A 16,314-nucleotide genomic window follows, 5' to 3' on the forward strand; every position below is an offset into this window, starting at 1 on the left:
CATTACAGTCAGTTAAAAGTAATATGGGATTGCAGTGAATGCTATAAATCTTGTTTTTTTCTTTATGCTTTGAAGATACGCATTAAAGCAATATTTCAAGTATGTTTTTCCACAACCTTCTGGACCATCAGTATACTTGCATGTCCATCAACATCATAGAAATCATCATTTTCTTCAAAAACAACATCTTCCGTTTCTGGCAAGCCGAAAGATTTCTGATTATGAAGTATAAGTACTTCATTTATTTCATCCAATGCTTTTTGTTCCACTACTAAAGGATCAATTATTTTATGAAAATCTTCTATTAAATTTTCTTTATGCTTTTCACAAAGTAATATATCAAAGGATTTTGTGGCATATTGAAAGCAAATGTTATACCACAAAATCTTTTCAATTTATATGCATTTTTCATGGCTGCTTCTGTAATCCCTTTATCCCATAAAGTATTATCCCATCAGTATTATCATCAATAATACTGATGGGATAATACTGAATGGGATGTCATCAATAATACTGAATGGGATACATTTTTAGGTAAATGGTAGGCCATAATTTATGCAACATAGGTAAATAAGAGGCTATAATTTATGCAACCAAGTGATTAGTCATGTTTTTTTATTTGAAAAGAATTTTTTTTACTGATAAAAAAAAGGTAGAAATAAAATATCTAAAACCAAAAATAAGTCCTGGCAATGTTTTAGAGAATATGTCAGACCATCTTGGTAACATTTCTATGGCTGTTTTTGACAAAAAAACAATCAAATGACCACTGACCACTCAACAAAATAGCCTGCTATATGAAGATATCATTAAAACATCAACATTATAAAATTGAATCCAAATTTGATAGAGATATGTTACTTTAAATTATAAAAAGTTTGTAAATAAGTAAAACATTCTTCTCAAATGTAATTGTTCATTTACAATTTCAAGTAAACACTATTCTAGTTGTATTTTTTGACTTATCTTTTCATTTGTTTTTCATATTAAAAAATTCATTCAATTGAATATTATTGGAAATTTAAAATAAGCAACTTGAATGTTAAAATAAATCTTGTTAAAATAGTTTTCTTTCAAGGGTTGCTAAATAAAATTCCAAAATTTAAAAAAAGTTCAAATTTTTGTCTTACTATAATTAAAAATATGAAAAATTTTAAGAGAAAACTTTTTTTTACTACGAATGCATTAACAGAAATTTGCTACTGCTAACAATTTACAAGCAAATAAATTTGAGTATTTAAATATATAAATTACTTAATAACAGTCTAATCTTTTATGATTAAAACTTTAAATGGTCCCTGGTAGTACCGCGCTCAACTTGTTTCTCCGCGCAGCGGCCTTGTTCCTCAAGGTACGTGTTTCGGAGTTATAGATTTGAGAGAGGGTTATAACCACTATTAAGTAGCCTCTTCATCTGTAGTGGCCTTCTCAGCCTAGAGGAGGTGACTAACAAAAAATAAAAAAAAAATGATCATATATTTTATATTTTAATGAATTGCATAACAATTGCTACTGTTAATTTCTGGTTAGTCGGCTAACTAGAACATTTATTATCTCGAACTGTTTCGTTTGGTTCCTTGTAATCGTCTATTATTGATTACTATTAAAATTTTTCATTAAAGTTGACCCTCTAATAACTTGAACTTTGTTAAGTCAAACCACTTTTTCATCCCCTTTCAACAAATTCCTTCTGTCAACTCGAACCTTTTGTATGGTAAAAATAAAGAAGTCAAAATAATTTGATTTTTTTTTAAGAAGTCATTCTATATAAAACATAAATAACAGTAGCCTAATATTTTCTATATTTTTTCGTGGTATTTGATCTGAATAGAATAGATTGTTATTAGACATTGATCAATGCTCCAAATATTAATTTAAGTTACAAAATAAATTATAATAAAATACTGTTAGAAAAAAGCAATTATTTTTTGATTTATTAATTTCTTTATAAAAGATTGCTTGCTTTAGATGCAATTTTATTACCAAACAATAAGGAAATCATTTTGATGCTAAACTTTTTTCAATGTTATCTTTTGAGTGTACAATGTGAATACGTAACTTCTTTCACTGAAATATTTTTTACGCTTTTGCTAGTATATTGGTGTATATTTAATGGTTATACTTTAGCATTGTATTAAGGAAAATTGTCTTAACTCGAACTTATATTTTGAATCAGCCAAAGTTCGACTTAAAAAGAATTCGCTTTAATCAAACATTCGTTAAGTCGAACCATTTTCCTTTGTCCCTCGGAGGTTTGAGTAATCAGAGTTAACTGTATATCGGAATAAGAAAAAAAAAGTAAGCAAGAATTGTGAAAAAATTTTTTTAAGAAAAAGCACTAGAGTGCAAAAAGTAATTTCAATTAATTTATGCCTAGTTTAAAATTATTTTTTTTAAATAATTTCCATTAGATTATAACAACAGCAACAAAAAAAATGTTCACATTAAAAAAGTTTCTTTTTGTATTTGTTTAGGAAAAAGCATTAGACTATCTGAGTACCTGCATTGAGCAAGTTCATTCTTTTAACGAAATCCTTCAACTTGTTATTGTGGAGCTTATATACAAGGTTTGTATTGCAAATCCACAAGAGCGCTCTCGATTTATCAAATGCATTTATAATTTGCTGAATTCTTCTTCTAATGCTGTACGATATGAAGCTGCTGGGACCTTAGTCACACTTTCCTCAGCTCCAACAGCAGTTAAGGTAAGAATTTTTCTTCTTTTCACTTAAACACCTAAAAAATATAGTTTGTATGGTTTTTCAAAAATGTCATAATAAAGTAAGAAATTTTTTATGCAAAATAATTTTTTTTCCTAGTAATCAAAAAATAATTTGAATTTAAGTTCGCTTCTCTATAAATTAGATCCTTGTTTTATGTATTTTTTAATTTAGATTATATAATAACAATAGTAATAACAATAGTTATTTAAGTTACACATGGCATGTGTAATTGTAAGCTCATTTTTAACTACCAAAGCTAGCTTGTAAAGCTGCAGCAAAGCAACCATAATTAATGATGTAGTTTGACTACCAAGGTTATTTTCCCAATAGTGTTGGTTCAAGCTGGATTCTTTTGTTTGTTTGATTTATTTCTATCAATCAAATAAATGTGAAGAACAGATTTTGATTGGTCAATGTAAATAAAAAATTTTTGATGTTAATTTTCATATGCCATATTTATATCCATTCAAAAATTTGTGTACATAATTTTAGGACTTTTAGGACTGTTAATGATGAAAAGAGCTTTGCTGTCATATATTTTTCACAAGTGCTTTTGCTTGTTATGAGATATTTTTATGATAGTTTATAAATCAATTAATGTGAAAGTGAAATTATATCCAAGGTGATTATGCAAAAATATTATCTGAAGGTGATAAGAGAGTAAATAACTAAAAGTAAAAATAGTAGTTGTAGTGTAAAATATTTATAAATTATTTATCTAAAGTAGATAATGTTTTACTATAGAGTATATAATGTCTTAGTTATGGGTCATAATTTAAAAATTATTTATTATGCACTGTGCACTTATTATGCTTGAGTTAAAAGCAATCCAAAAGAAAACTATAAAATATATTGAATTATATTTTATAGTTTTCTTTTGGATTACATTTTATAATTAGTTGGTTGTTATTAATTATTAATAACAGTACTACTACTAATAACTAGCTGTCTGGACCTGTAAAATGGGTTAAGTCATTTCTATATTAATTTTTTATATCATCTTTTCATTTCAATAATTTTTAGTAAATGGTTAAAATAATTGGTTTCAAAATCTTGGCAATTGCTTGACATTTCTCCTCAAGACTCCTAAGACCCCAAAATCAAAAGCTTTTACCAAAATAATAAAATGCAAAACAAAAGTATATGTTTACTTATATATGTATATATATTTATTGTAAAAATAAATATATATACATATATTTATTTTTACAATATTTATTTACAAATAAACAAAATATGACTTTTAAAGAAAGAGGTTAGCAAAATATATCAATTTTGTTAGCCTAAATCTTAAAAATACATCATCTGATTAATTTAAAAAAAAAAGTAATTTAAAAGAGCAGTGACTAATTATGCAAGTATAATACATGTATATAAATGGTAGGTCTGTTTAAACCTACAATTTACATATACATATACAACTCTCGCAATTTGGGTCAGCATTCGGCAATGACAACCTAAATGCCGATCTTAAAGTGTTTGAGGTGGGTAAAAAGTTGCTGACCTTGTTTTATATTTTATGGTTAAACATGTCAAACTTTTTTTGCTCTAACAGTTTAAATTCATCGGCAATTAATTGCCAACCTCATTTTTCCTAATTCTAAGGGCTGTATATATGCAATATTATTTATAGTTTATTTCAAGAAATTTTAGTAAATGGTAGAAAAGACTGATACTATTGGTTGACTTTAAGTTAACAGTTAAAACTATATACTCTATAAATTCTAATTGTAATATTGTAAAATTCTAATAGTTAATGTAGCTAGATGCTTATTGGTTTTTCTGACCAGGCTCCTCAGGTTTATTGATTTTCAAAGAGTTTTAGTTTTTTTTACTAAAAAGAGTCGTAAATGCAGACTAATTAAATAAATATGTTAATAACAAAAGTATCTCAATATTTGACAAATATGTAAAAATAAAATTTTTTCCTTGTGTTTTGCATGATTTTAAAATTTTTAGGTTTTTTTGAAATTACAATTCTCTCATTTAAAAAGATCTCCTTGGATACAAACAACAAAATTATTATGCTTAAAATAAGAAAATATCCAAGAAAATCAACAAATTATATTTTATAGTAAATCTTTATAACAATTAATAAATAATATAATAAAATACATAAAAAATATATCTTTTTTAACAAATTAACAAAAATTTACAAATTAAAAAAAAACAGAACAATTGTCAATTTTGTTTTCCCATTTCGAATAATTGGTCATATGACAAATCTAAAAAAAAAATAAAGTAATGGAATTATGACATGATAGTATAAAAGTATACTATATAAAAGTATACATGATAATATAAAAAATGCATCACATATAAAAATCAGTTTACTTGGTTTTGATAAGGTTATATTTCAGTTGTTATGAAAATTTATTGAAAAGCCAACTATAAAAATAATTTTAATACTTTACAACTATAAAATCTGTTTGAGGAGCTAAACAATACTAAAGATGAAAAATCAAATTAAGATATAAATAAATTGTATTTATAGCAAAATGTTGTCTTGGCTTTTAGTGATGATGAAAATAAGTAATAAAACTACCTATTCATTTGGACGTTTCAATGTGGAATGTTTTGGCAACTCGATGTTTCCGAGGCACACCACTTTTTTAAGAACTATTTTTTACCACTTAGTTAACAGCTCTTTTTTAGCTGTTAACAAAGTTTACTGCTTTTTCAAATTTAAATATTTTTTTTATAAGTTCGTACAATTTGATTCAATACTTTATATTCTAGACTTTACTTCTTATTACAGAATTTTAAAAATACAAGGGATGATAATTAAGATAGGATAAAAATTAAAATAATTATGATAATTATTTGATGTATGATAATTATTTATTTGAAAGTTATGATCTTTTTTTCATACAAAAGATAGCATACACAGAAAAAGCTTTTTCAACATGTTGATGTGGACCTAATCTATATAATAATACTGAACTTAATAGTAGTAGTGCCCTTTTGAGCCTGTTTGACACAGAACTCTTGGCAGCTATTGCAACCGAGGTAATGGCGAGTAAGAGTTGCAGCAGCTTTGTTTTATAAGAAAATTTGAACGAAAGTGTATGCAAATATCTAACGTGCGTAAACTTCAAATTATGTAATGTTAAAACATACTAAAACATATATCAAGTTTTACAGTTTTACGTTCACTTGAAAACTGCATTTTGTCAACCTCTCCTTAATTTTGATCTAAAGCATTTATTTCTGTTTAAAAAAATTATTATTTAGTTTTAAAATATTGTAAGTCAATGTGCCAGTGTGGCCGAGTGGTTAGCGCATAGAGGTTCTATACAAAAAAGCCGCGGTTCGAGTCCTATCACCGGCAACGTTATTTTTTTAATTTTTCAAGATTTTTTAAAATACAAAATATTTGTGAAGTTTTATAGAGATTATATACAAGCATATGTAACAGTATAACACACTTTAACAAACAAAAGGATTTTTAAAAAAGTTAAAAATTCTAAAAACAGCAAAACTTGGAGGGAATTTTTTGCGTATGTGTGATGATTGAGATTTGTTGTGTATGTGTGATTATTGAGATTTGTTGCTTATGTGTGATGATTGAGATTTGTTGCGTATGTGTGATGATTGAGATTTGTTGCGTATGTGTGATGATCGAAATTTGTTGCGTATGTGTCATGATTGAGATTTGTTGCGTATGTGTCATGATTGAGATACTTATGTTAGTTTAGTTTTACATTTCAATTTTTTTACAACCAAGTTAAGTTCATGCAAACAAAATGAGTATAAACAACATGTTTATATATAAAATCTATAGAACTATAAAGTTATTTTTTTATAGCATTTTAAATAACAAAAATTAAGAAAAAAAGCAAGATGATGATTTAAATTTGCCATGCGGCGACCTCAACTTTTTTTTAAAACAATAAGGGGGTTTAAAAAGTATGTTTTTAATAAGAACATAATTAAAAATTTTAATTCTATATTTAAAATAAACTGTTTTATCAAATTTATTATTTTTTTAAATAATTAAAAGTTGAAAATAATTTAGTATTGATATAATAAGGAAATTTAGAGTTAAACATTCTAAACCAATGCACAACAACAACAGAATTTAGATAAACATCAAAATAGTTATACTCCATTATTTTTTGGCTTAACTTTTAGATTAGAAATCGTCCATAAATTACACAACGCTAAATTTCACTAATTAACACAACAAAAAAGATCAGAATTTTTCCTTGCAGAGTCATAAGTTAAATAAAAAATCAAAATAGCTCATTAAAGTTAATGAAAAAATCACCTACAAGAATTTAAGATCTCCTTCTTCTTTTTTTTAAATAAATTTAGCGTTGTGTAATTTATAGACGTTTCCTTTGCATTTTATAGTCTATAGTTTTTAATGGTCTAAGATCATTGTAGTTCTGCCATTTGTATAGCGTTGCATACAAACGTCTGTAAGTGTAAATGTCTTTAGCATGTGTTGAGTTTGCAGACAGTATATGGAACAATTGTGTATAAAAATCTATAAAAATGACAAAACTTTTGAATTTTATTTTAACAATTAGAAAACTCTTTTTCTATACTATTATTTTTTTGCTATAAGTATTGCTATAATTATTATAGATATATACTATAATAAAAATTTTGTTATAAATATTGCTATAAATACAGCAAGATTGAAAAATATTTAAAATTTATTAAGGAAGGTCTTTAATCCCCCAAAACCACACTGATTACAGCGCACTAAACCACTGAGTTGCTATTTACATGCATTTAGGAGAAAAACAAACCTTATTATAAATCTCTTATAATCTCTAGGTGTGCGGAGAAGGTTCACATGTTAATTTTTTTGCTCTTAAAGCAATTTTTCGAAATGAATTATTTTATGTAAAAATATTGAAGAAAACAAATAATAGATATAGAAATGTTCAGTGTGGAATAGATAAGTATAGAAATAGTAGGTTTGTTAAAGACTTGTATTTTATGGGTCCGGAAAGCTAGGATATACATATAAGGAAAAATAGACTTACAAAGACCCATATTTTTACTGATCAGATCAGCTAGTTGTTAATAATGCACCATAAAGCTTTTGTAGATTTTCTTAAAAATCTGTATTCGGAGTTCAACCTCCTTCTTTTTTAAAACTTTTGCTGTTGTAGAGTTTTTTATTTTTTAAATTAAACAAAAAAGTTCAGCTGCTATCAATTTACGGGGATTTTTCTCTGTATCTGGCATATATTTTTGTGGCTTATTTCTGAACTCTAAACTTCTAACTCTATTTTGACAAATTTTTGTTGAAAGTATACAGACACCCTTATCCACAATATTGTAATACTTTTACAAACATATAAAAAATACCAAAATAAAACCACTAAATTTTACTCTTAGAAGTAATTCTTTACTTATTCAATACCTTCGTTATTCAAGCCAAAATAAAAAATAAAAAACCAATAAAAAAACAGCGTTAAACATACGATTATGGACACTACAGTGGCTGTATGTCAGTGGTTGCCGAAAACATAATATTACGGATGTCACATTGTGTAAAAATTTGGGTAAACCATAATATTATGGTCACCACATGAAAGGGTTTAACCATCTAAAATTGTTATGTCCAGAAGACACTACTGGTGATTCATTTTCCTTTAGTAATAAATTAGGTTCTTCTTGTAGAGTTAAAAATTTGTTCAATTTCAGGCAGTTGCTTTAATATTATAAATATCATAAACACTAAAAATTCGAGATGCCATTATCTCTGGATGGGGTTATTTTAAAGTTCTCAAGACAGAGTAATAAATTCATAACATCTTTATTTCAGAGTTCATTGATTTTAGTACTCAAATTATCCATCATTTTTAAGCTAATTTCACTGTTAGTTAAAGAAAGTTTTTTAAACATAAATTTTAATATTGTGTTTTAACAGTTTTTTTTAACAGTTTTGCATTTTCTAGGTTTCATATAGCTAGTTTAATTGGTTTCATTTCCTCTAATAAACCTTTAAAGACATCAAAGTTTACATTAACTAAACTTAAATCTGCCTTAAATTCTAATAAAGTTTCTATTTTGTCTAACCTACCTCTAACCCTAACTACTCTAACTACTCATAACCCTGACCTAAAATTTTTATTCTTCTTATAAAAATATTTATAAAGCCTTCTTCATCGTCATCACCATTAACTAAATAAAAATTGTTTAACAAGCCTTCCCAGGAGATGTGTCCAGTTTTTCTCATTTATCCACAAACAGTTTTTTATTTAGACTTCTTGATTACAATTATGATTTTTTTTCATCGAAAAAAGTAAAAGTAACAAAGTAGGAAATTAAAATGAATTTAAATAGAAAAATTAAAAAAGTTAATAATTTAAATAATTTGTGTACTATTTTTATTTTCGTTTTTATAGGGTAGTTGTTATTAAATTTAGTGTTTCAAAAGACTTTTTTTGCAATACATGTACTTGTTACATTAACATTTATCATTTGTAACCAGACTTAAAAAGCAAGCTACTTTAGTGGAACACATACAGCCATAGGAGTCTTAAAGAAAAAGGAGATATGATTTTATTAGAGTAAGAGTTATCTAAAAACTATTAAGAGGTGATGGACAGATGTCCAGTATAAAAGCACAAAATTCAAACAAAGATTTGTTATTAATAATTGTTTATGTATAAGCGCACTGAGGCGAATGTTAAAAAGCAACAGGTATCCAAAATTAGAAACTAAAAGATTATGGATAAAAACATACAGGAATAGAAAGGTAATACTAAACAATTAAGGCTGTTAAAAATGTGTAGATGGCTTAATTGAAACTGTAAAATTATGTGTGTGCGCCTTACTTGGACAATAACTAAAAGTCTTAAATGGTATAAGAAATCTAAATGTGAAGAGATGTGTATCATTCAAAAACATACAACAAAAAGGTTATATATATTATATTTATATACAAAAAAGGAAAAAAAAAATGGTTACAAAGCTAATATATGAGCCAGCAGGATATAAAAGAAAAACAATGAAAAATTGGATAGTGGTGGGATTTAAACTGATGAACAAATAAATATAATTATATAATTAAAAAAGTGATGTAGAAAGTAAAGTCTATGAGGTAGTTACGTATATATACATACATGAACAAACCAACATATGACTGTGTACAAAGATATACGCATGCTATAAATAGGCGTATTCATATAGGAACAATGTATACTTGTTACATTAAATTTATACAAATATATTTTACAAAGAGATAGCAATTTATATTTTTGCTTTGCTCTTAAAAAAAACTATAGGAAAATCATTATTTTTAATGTTTTTATTTTGACAAGACAACGAACAAAAAAAACAAGACAAAACACTGTATAGGCATCCTGGTAAAGCTCGACTAATTAAATAATAGTTTCAAACTTTCCTTGTACTTAAATGCAGTTAAAAAAACAAGTCAAGATAAAATATACTTGTTTTGAATTCAAATTAAGATGTTCAAACTGCAAATTCTATGACAAAATTCAACTATAATGCAACTTACCATTCAGCCCCTAAAAAACAAATTAAAGATATATAAAGATGAAATAGAAGCAAATTAAGATAGATACAAACCTATGTCATTATCAATGCTTCCATCTTTATTTTTGATTAATGGTGTTCCATCTTTAATTAAAAAAATCTATATTAAACATCAAATCTAAATACAAAAGAAAGTATTACTCATACAACTTGTTGAAAGTTGAGTAAGTGCTCATTATTTAACAACCCATGAAGTTTAGAAACAGGTCTATTTTACAGAAAAATTTACTTTAAACATTTAACGTTCTTGAAAAGAACAATATTATAAGATGCACAGTTTAGAAAAAAATAAATTTTTTTAAATTTTACAGAATCGTAACTAACTAACAGCATTAAACATTGACATTAATAATTACATTATTATTAATAGTTAATTTAATTGTTTTAAACTTTTTGTTTTCTGTTTAAAAACTTCCTTATTTAGCTTTCTTTTTTTTAACTTCTTTCAATTCAATACTGTCAATGTTTGAAATAATTTTTAAACATTTTTTTTATTTCTAGAGAGAGTTTATTGTCTTTAAACTTGTGTATCATTATTGCTTTTATTATTATCAGTTTTGTTATTATATTACTATGTTATTATAACTAAAAATTTATTATAGGCTGCAGCAAGCAATTACATTGAGCTGATTTTAAAAGAAAGTGATAACAATGTGAAGCTTATTGTGCTTGACAAGTTGATCAAGTTAAAAGAAAATCCAGTTCATGAAAGAGTCTTACAGGTTGTATAAACATATAGAAATGTTTGCGAATATTTATATGTGATCATAATTAGTTGGATATTTTGTGTGTATTTTTACATGAATTTTTTAGGTGTGTTTTATTAATGTGTTTAGGAATTAGTAATGGATATTTTGCGTGTGTTAGCTAGTCCTGACCTTGAGGTTCGAAAGAAAACATTGGACTTGGTACTTGAGTTAGTAACTCTAAGAAACATAAATGAGGTAAATTTTTTTTTTTTTTAATGCTTATAAATTTATTTTTTCAAGTTATAAGTAATTAAATATTTGTTACTATTGAGATTGTATTAATTTACTATCCTGTAATTCTTTAGGTTGTTATGATTCTTAAAAAAGAGGTTACTAAAACACACACAGAAAGTGAGAAGGGAGATTTAATAGGAAACTATCGTCAAATCTTAGTGAGAACACTTCATTCTTGTTGCATCAAATATCCTGATGTTGCTCCAACAGTTGTGCCGATGTTAACAGAATTCTTGGGTGATGAAAATGAGCAAGCAGCTCTTGAAGTTTTGTTATTTATTCGTGAAGCTGTTCTTAAATTTGTTTCTCTGAAAGCTGTCATATTAGAGAAGTTGTTAGAAAATTTCCGTACTATTAAGAATGTTAAAATACATCGTCATGCCCTTTGGATTTTAGGAGAATACTGTCAGCAACCAAATGATATTTTAAGTGTTATGAATGAAATTAAAGATGGACTTGGGGAGCTTCCACTTGTTGATGATGAATTACGAAAAATGGCAGGTACAAAAGGTGAAGAAACTGATGAAGACAAAAAATCTATTCCTTCTCAGCGTATGATGGTTACAGCTGATGGTACATATGCTACTCAAAGCGCTTTTGTTACCAAGTCATCAACAGTTGAAGCTGATACTCGACCACCTCTCAGAAATTATTTGATGAAGGGTGATTTTTTTATTGGCAGTGTTATTGGAAGTACTCTTACAAAACTGGCATTAAAGTTTACAGATGTGGCTCAAGATCCAGTTTCAAAAAATAAGTTTGTTGCTGAGACTATGTTTGTGATTGCAAGTATTATTCATTTTGGTAAATCTGGTATCCCAGAAAAACCTATCACTGAAGAAGATTTAGGTAGACTTGCAATATGCATAAAAGTTTTGTCAGAACAGAATGCTTTCATGAAAAACCTTTTTAAAGTTGAATGTCGAAATGCTGTTTCAGACATGTTGGATGGAAGCAAACAAATAATTCAGTATCAAGGTTTGAATTTTATATCTATTTTATGATTTTTTTATAAATTTTTATCCTTTTATTTACTGTTGAGTATTTGTATTTTTTAAGAAAGTTTAAAAAAATTTTATTTCTTTATAGGTACTATTTCAATTAAGTTTAAAAGTTTAGCTTTAAATTTAATTTGGCTTCAAAACTAAAGTTAGAAAGTAATAGTATATCAGTGAAAAATGACAGTGTCTTTTTAGGTTTGAAAGTAATATGGTATTAATGAAAAATACCAGTGTTATATTAGGTTCGAGCAGGGCTAGTTGAGTATAAGGGCAAGTTGGGCAATTAAGATATCTCAAAAACTATGCATCACATGACAAAACATCTAATGAGTTAAAGTTAGGGAGTTGGAATGTTCACACAATGCGTAACAAAAGATTGCTGGAAAGCAGTTGAGTAAGATACATGCGCCCTTTCTCTATTTTGGACCAAAAAAGTAAAAAAAACAATTTGTTATTTTTCTTTTGGATGCTTATAAATGTTTTTATATGCTATCACTTAAGTGTTGAAATTTTATCAATTTATCAGACTTTCTATTAAAATTTTTTCCCAAGTCTTATTGTTCTCTTTAAAACCTAACTAATGAGTCACCTTCTCTAGTAGGGGTAAGTTGAAAAGCTTTGAAAAAAATAAATAAACTGAACTATCAAACTCAAAAAAACAACTTGGATAAGAAATAGTTTAGCGATACATATATTTTTAAAATTAGTAATTTTTAAATTAGGCTTCAAAGTTCAAGATAGTTGTATAAAATATTTTATATTTTATGACTTTTTATTAAATTTTTTTCTCTTCTCTTACTTATGCCATTAAAGTATATAAAATAAAAAGTTTATAAATTATACATACACTGTTAGTGAAAGTTTTATTGATGATTCACCCAAGTTTTGTACCATTCATATTCATTTATTTGTTGATTGCTTAACTTACCCCACACTATTGCTCAACTTACCCCTCTGGGGTAGGTTGAGCAGCTCCACAAACTTTTGGCAATATATTCTTAAAAAAATCAAAAACTATACTTTTATCTTAACAAACTTTTAGCAAGTTAAATTATCTTTCAAGTATTGAAAAAATTATGTAAATCCGACTAACTGTTTATGAAATTTGTTAGATTTAGTAAAAATTGCTCAACTGGCCATGCTTTACTCTATATGTAAATGTAATAGTATGTTATTGGCAAATATTGAAATCTTTTTGTAGATGTGCATTTTTTTACAATGAACAAGTTTTGAACAGAAAATGATTTTCTCCAGTTATAATGGATGTATTAATATTTTTTATCATTTTTATTTACTGTATTATATATATAAGTTCAAATTTGTTGTTAATTGTAAAATTTATTTTAGTATAATCTTTTGCTTGTGATTTTTTTTATCCACATTGTTAACAACTATAAAATTTAATTTAGGTGATGTTAATAAAAAAACAGTGTTTTCCCAACCTGATGAATCGATAGCATTCCTGCAGCTTTTTGTAAAATCAGATCAGTCTGTTGCTGAAAATCAGTTTGAAGTCAGTTTACTTCAGGCTATTAATAGTCCTTTGATGAAAAAAGAAGATGAGAGCATGAGTTCAAAGTTAAATAAGGTTGTTTTTGTATATATTTATTTATGTGTGTGTGTTTTTGTCATATTATTGCAACAATTTTGTTTTCGACTGGCTTTTGACTGAACCATTTTTTTTAGAAAGATGAATATATTGTAGTGTGGTTTTATATTTTGTAATCATGTTTAGATACGAGATAAAATATTAAACATTGAACATGTTATAACTATTACAGGTAGCACAACTGACAGGATTTTCTGATCCAATTTATGCAGAAGCATATGTTAACGTGAACCAATATGATATTGTTTTGGATGTACTTATTGTTAATCAAACCACCGACACATTGCAAAATGTTACTTTAGAACTTGCTACTTTAGGTAAAGTTACCATAGTTACCATATTTTAGGTAAAGTTCAATAAAAAATTATTAAAGTTAAAACTTTTATTTTATTAATGCCTTTACTTTTATTTAGTTAATGTGTAATAATGTGTAAAGTTACCATAAATACCATACTTTAGGTAAAGTTACCATAGTTACCATATTAAATTAATAAAGTTAAAACTTTTATTTTATTAATGCCTTTACTTTTATTAAGTTAATATGTAATAATATTAATTCAAGTTATTTATTAGGATTGTTTTAAATTCACTAGTTAATACAAATATAAGAATTATTACCAATTTATGCAATCAATTATGCAGCAAAGATGTAGAGTCTTTACTGCCTAATTGAGAGGTAAACAATTCAAACTTCACCACATCACTGGTAGTACTGGACTTATTTTGTTTATATGTGAACCAACCTTGTTCTTCAAGATTTGTATTGCCTAATTAACCCTTTTATAAATAAGTTAAAAACAACCATATGAATATGCTGAAAATAGTTTAATTTCTTTTAAATTTTTAAATTCTTAAATTCTTTTAGCATATTAAAATAGCGTAATAAAAACATAAATTTAATTCTATTAAATAGAAATTAATTATCAGAATTTTACAAATAGAAGAATTCTTGTTTTTGTTTTTTTTTGTTTGTTTTTTTTGCCTAAGATTTAACTTTAAGAAATCAAGACATGCATAAGTTTATTGTTTTCAATATTAAATAAGACAAGTGGTAATCAAACTAACAAGTTGAGAAAAATAGATTACAGTTTATGTATCAGTATCTAAATATTGAATAATTATTGAAGGAAATATTTTGCTTGTGATGTTTTGTATATTTTTTATATTTACACTGTCCTCCAAAAAATAAGTAACCAAATAAAAAGTTCTACTTTTTTAATTTAAATTACTGAAGGCAGCATTTTCCCTATAACAAAAAACTGAATCAATTTGTTATTATAAGGAAAAGATTTTAAATTAATACGGCAACATAAAAATGAATAAACATGTTGTTTTGCTTGTATAGGTGTATTAAAATAATATAGTCTTCCAAAAAAATTTATATAATGTATAGGTATATTAAAATTATTCCAAAAAAATTTTTTATAACTAGTAAAAAAGTACTATTTTTAGTATCATGGCACATCATTTTGTCTTAATTGATAAGTTTATCAATTTTTAATTATGTAATTTCATTTCACATGCCTTCAATAGTTTTATATAGCTCATCAACGTTTTTTAAGAGTCCTTTGTGTTTTAGAGAAAATTCAACTTCATGCCATAAATTTACCATCGGATTCCATAAGATCAGGTGATCATTCCATAAGATCAGGTGATCATTCCATAAGATCATTCCATAAGATCAGGTGATCAAGTTGGCCACTTCATTACTTCAATTTGGTTCATTGCAATCAATTGTTAAGCGAGTTTAGATGTGTGTTTCCGGTCATTGTTTTGTTGAAACATCAATAGAAGGTACATTATTGTCAGCATGAGAAAAAAGTTTTTTTTTTTTTTTTTTTTTTTTGATGCTGACAATAATGTTCTTTTGATTCATCATTTTTTCTTTATTTGCGTATGATACCATCAGAACCAAGCAAACATATTTTTGTTTCATCGGACCATAAAACTCTTTGCCATTGGTCAATAGCCCAATTTGAATGTTTCTTAGCCCAAGCCAATCTTTCCTTTTAATTCTTTTTAATCAAAAAAGGTTTTTTTGAAGCAACTCTCCCTACAAAACCTTGATTTTTCAAGCGATGGCGAACAGTTTGAGGATTTGCAGTTATAAACTTGATCAATACCATAATTTTTTTGTAAATCGTTTGCAAGCTTTGGTGCAGATAATCCTCAATCTTGTTCAACTTTTCGAAAAGTTTGTCTATCAGTGCGTAAGGTAGTCTTAGGTGGGCGTCCTTGGGAAATTTTATACAGTACCCATTTTTTTATATTTTCTAATGATATTTCCTACACTATTAGGCTTAACATTTACTATTTTAGAAATAGTTTTATATCCTTTTCCACTTTTATAGTGTCCCAGGATCAGTTTTTTTACTGATTCATGAATTTCATATCTTTTCGCCATTTTTTTATTAAGAACCTTAAAAGAATACAAACTTTGCTAAAAAATTAGTTAGAATAACTTCTATCAA

The 16,314-nt window shown here is 26.3% G+C and overlaps 1 protein-coding gene across 1 annotated transcript in view; it reads left to right on the top strand.

Moving 5' to 3' along the window:
* copb (coatomer subunit beta) overlaps positions 1–16,314 on the top strand; it is a 37,803-nt gene that overhangs the window by 16,336 nt on the left and 5,153 nt on the right. Inside the window, exons 5-10 of the mRNA XM_065798241.1 lie at positions 2,475–2,705; positions 10,853–10,972; positions 11,087–11,194; positions 11,305–12,211; positions 13,644–13,822; positions 14,016–14,160. Of these exons, the coding sequence (XP_065654313.1) occupies positions 2,475–2,705; positions 10,853–10,972; positions 11,087–11,194; positions 11,305–12,211; positions 13,644–13,822; positions 14,016–14,160 (1,690 nt within the window). The remainder of the gene's footprint in view (positions 1–2,474; positions 2,706–10,852; positions 10,973–11,086; positions 11,195–11,304; positions 12,212–13,643; positions 13,823–14,015; positions 14,161–16,314) is intronic.

This window comes from Hydra vulgaris, chromosome 05 (assembly GCF_038396675.1).
Source record: "Hydra vulgaris chromosome 05, alternate assembly HydraT2T_AEP".
In the NCBI taxonomy this organism is placed as follows: Eukaryota; Metazoa; Cnidaria; class Hydrozoa; order Anthoathecata; family Hydridae; genus Hydra; species Hydra vulgaris.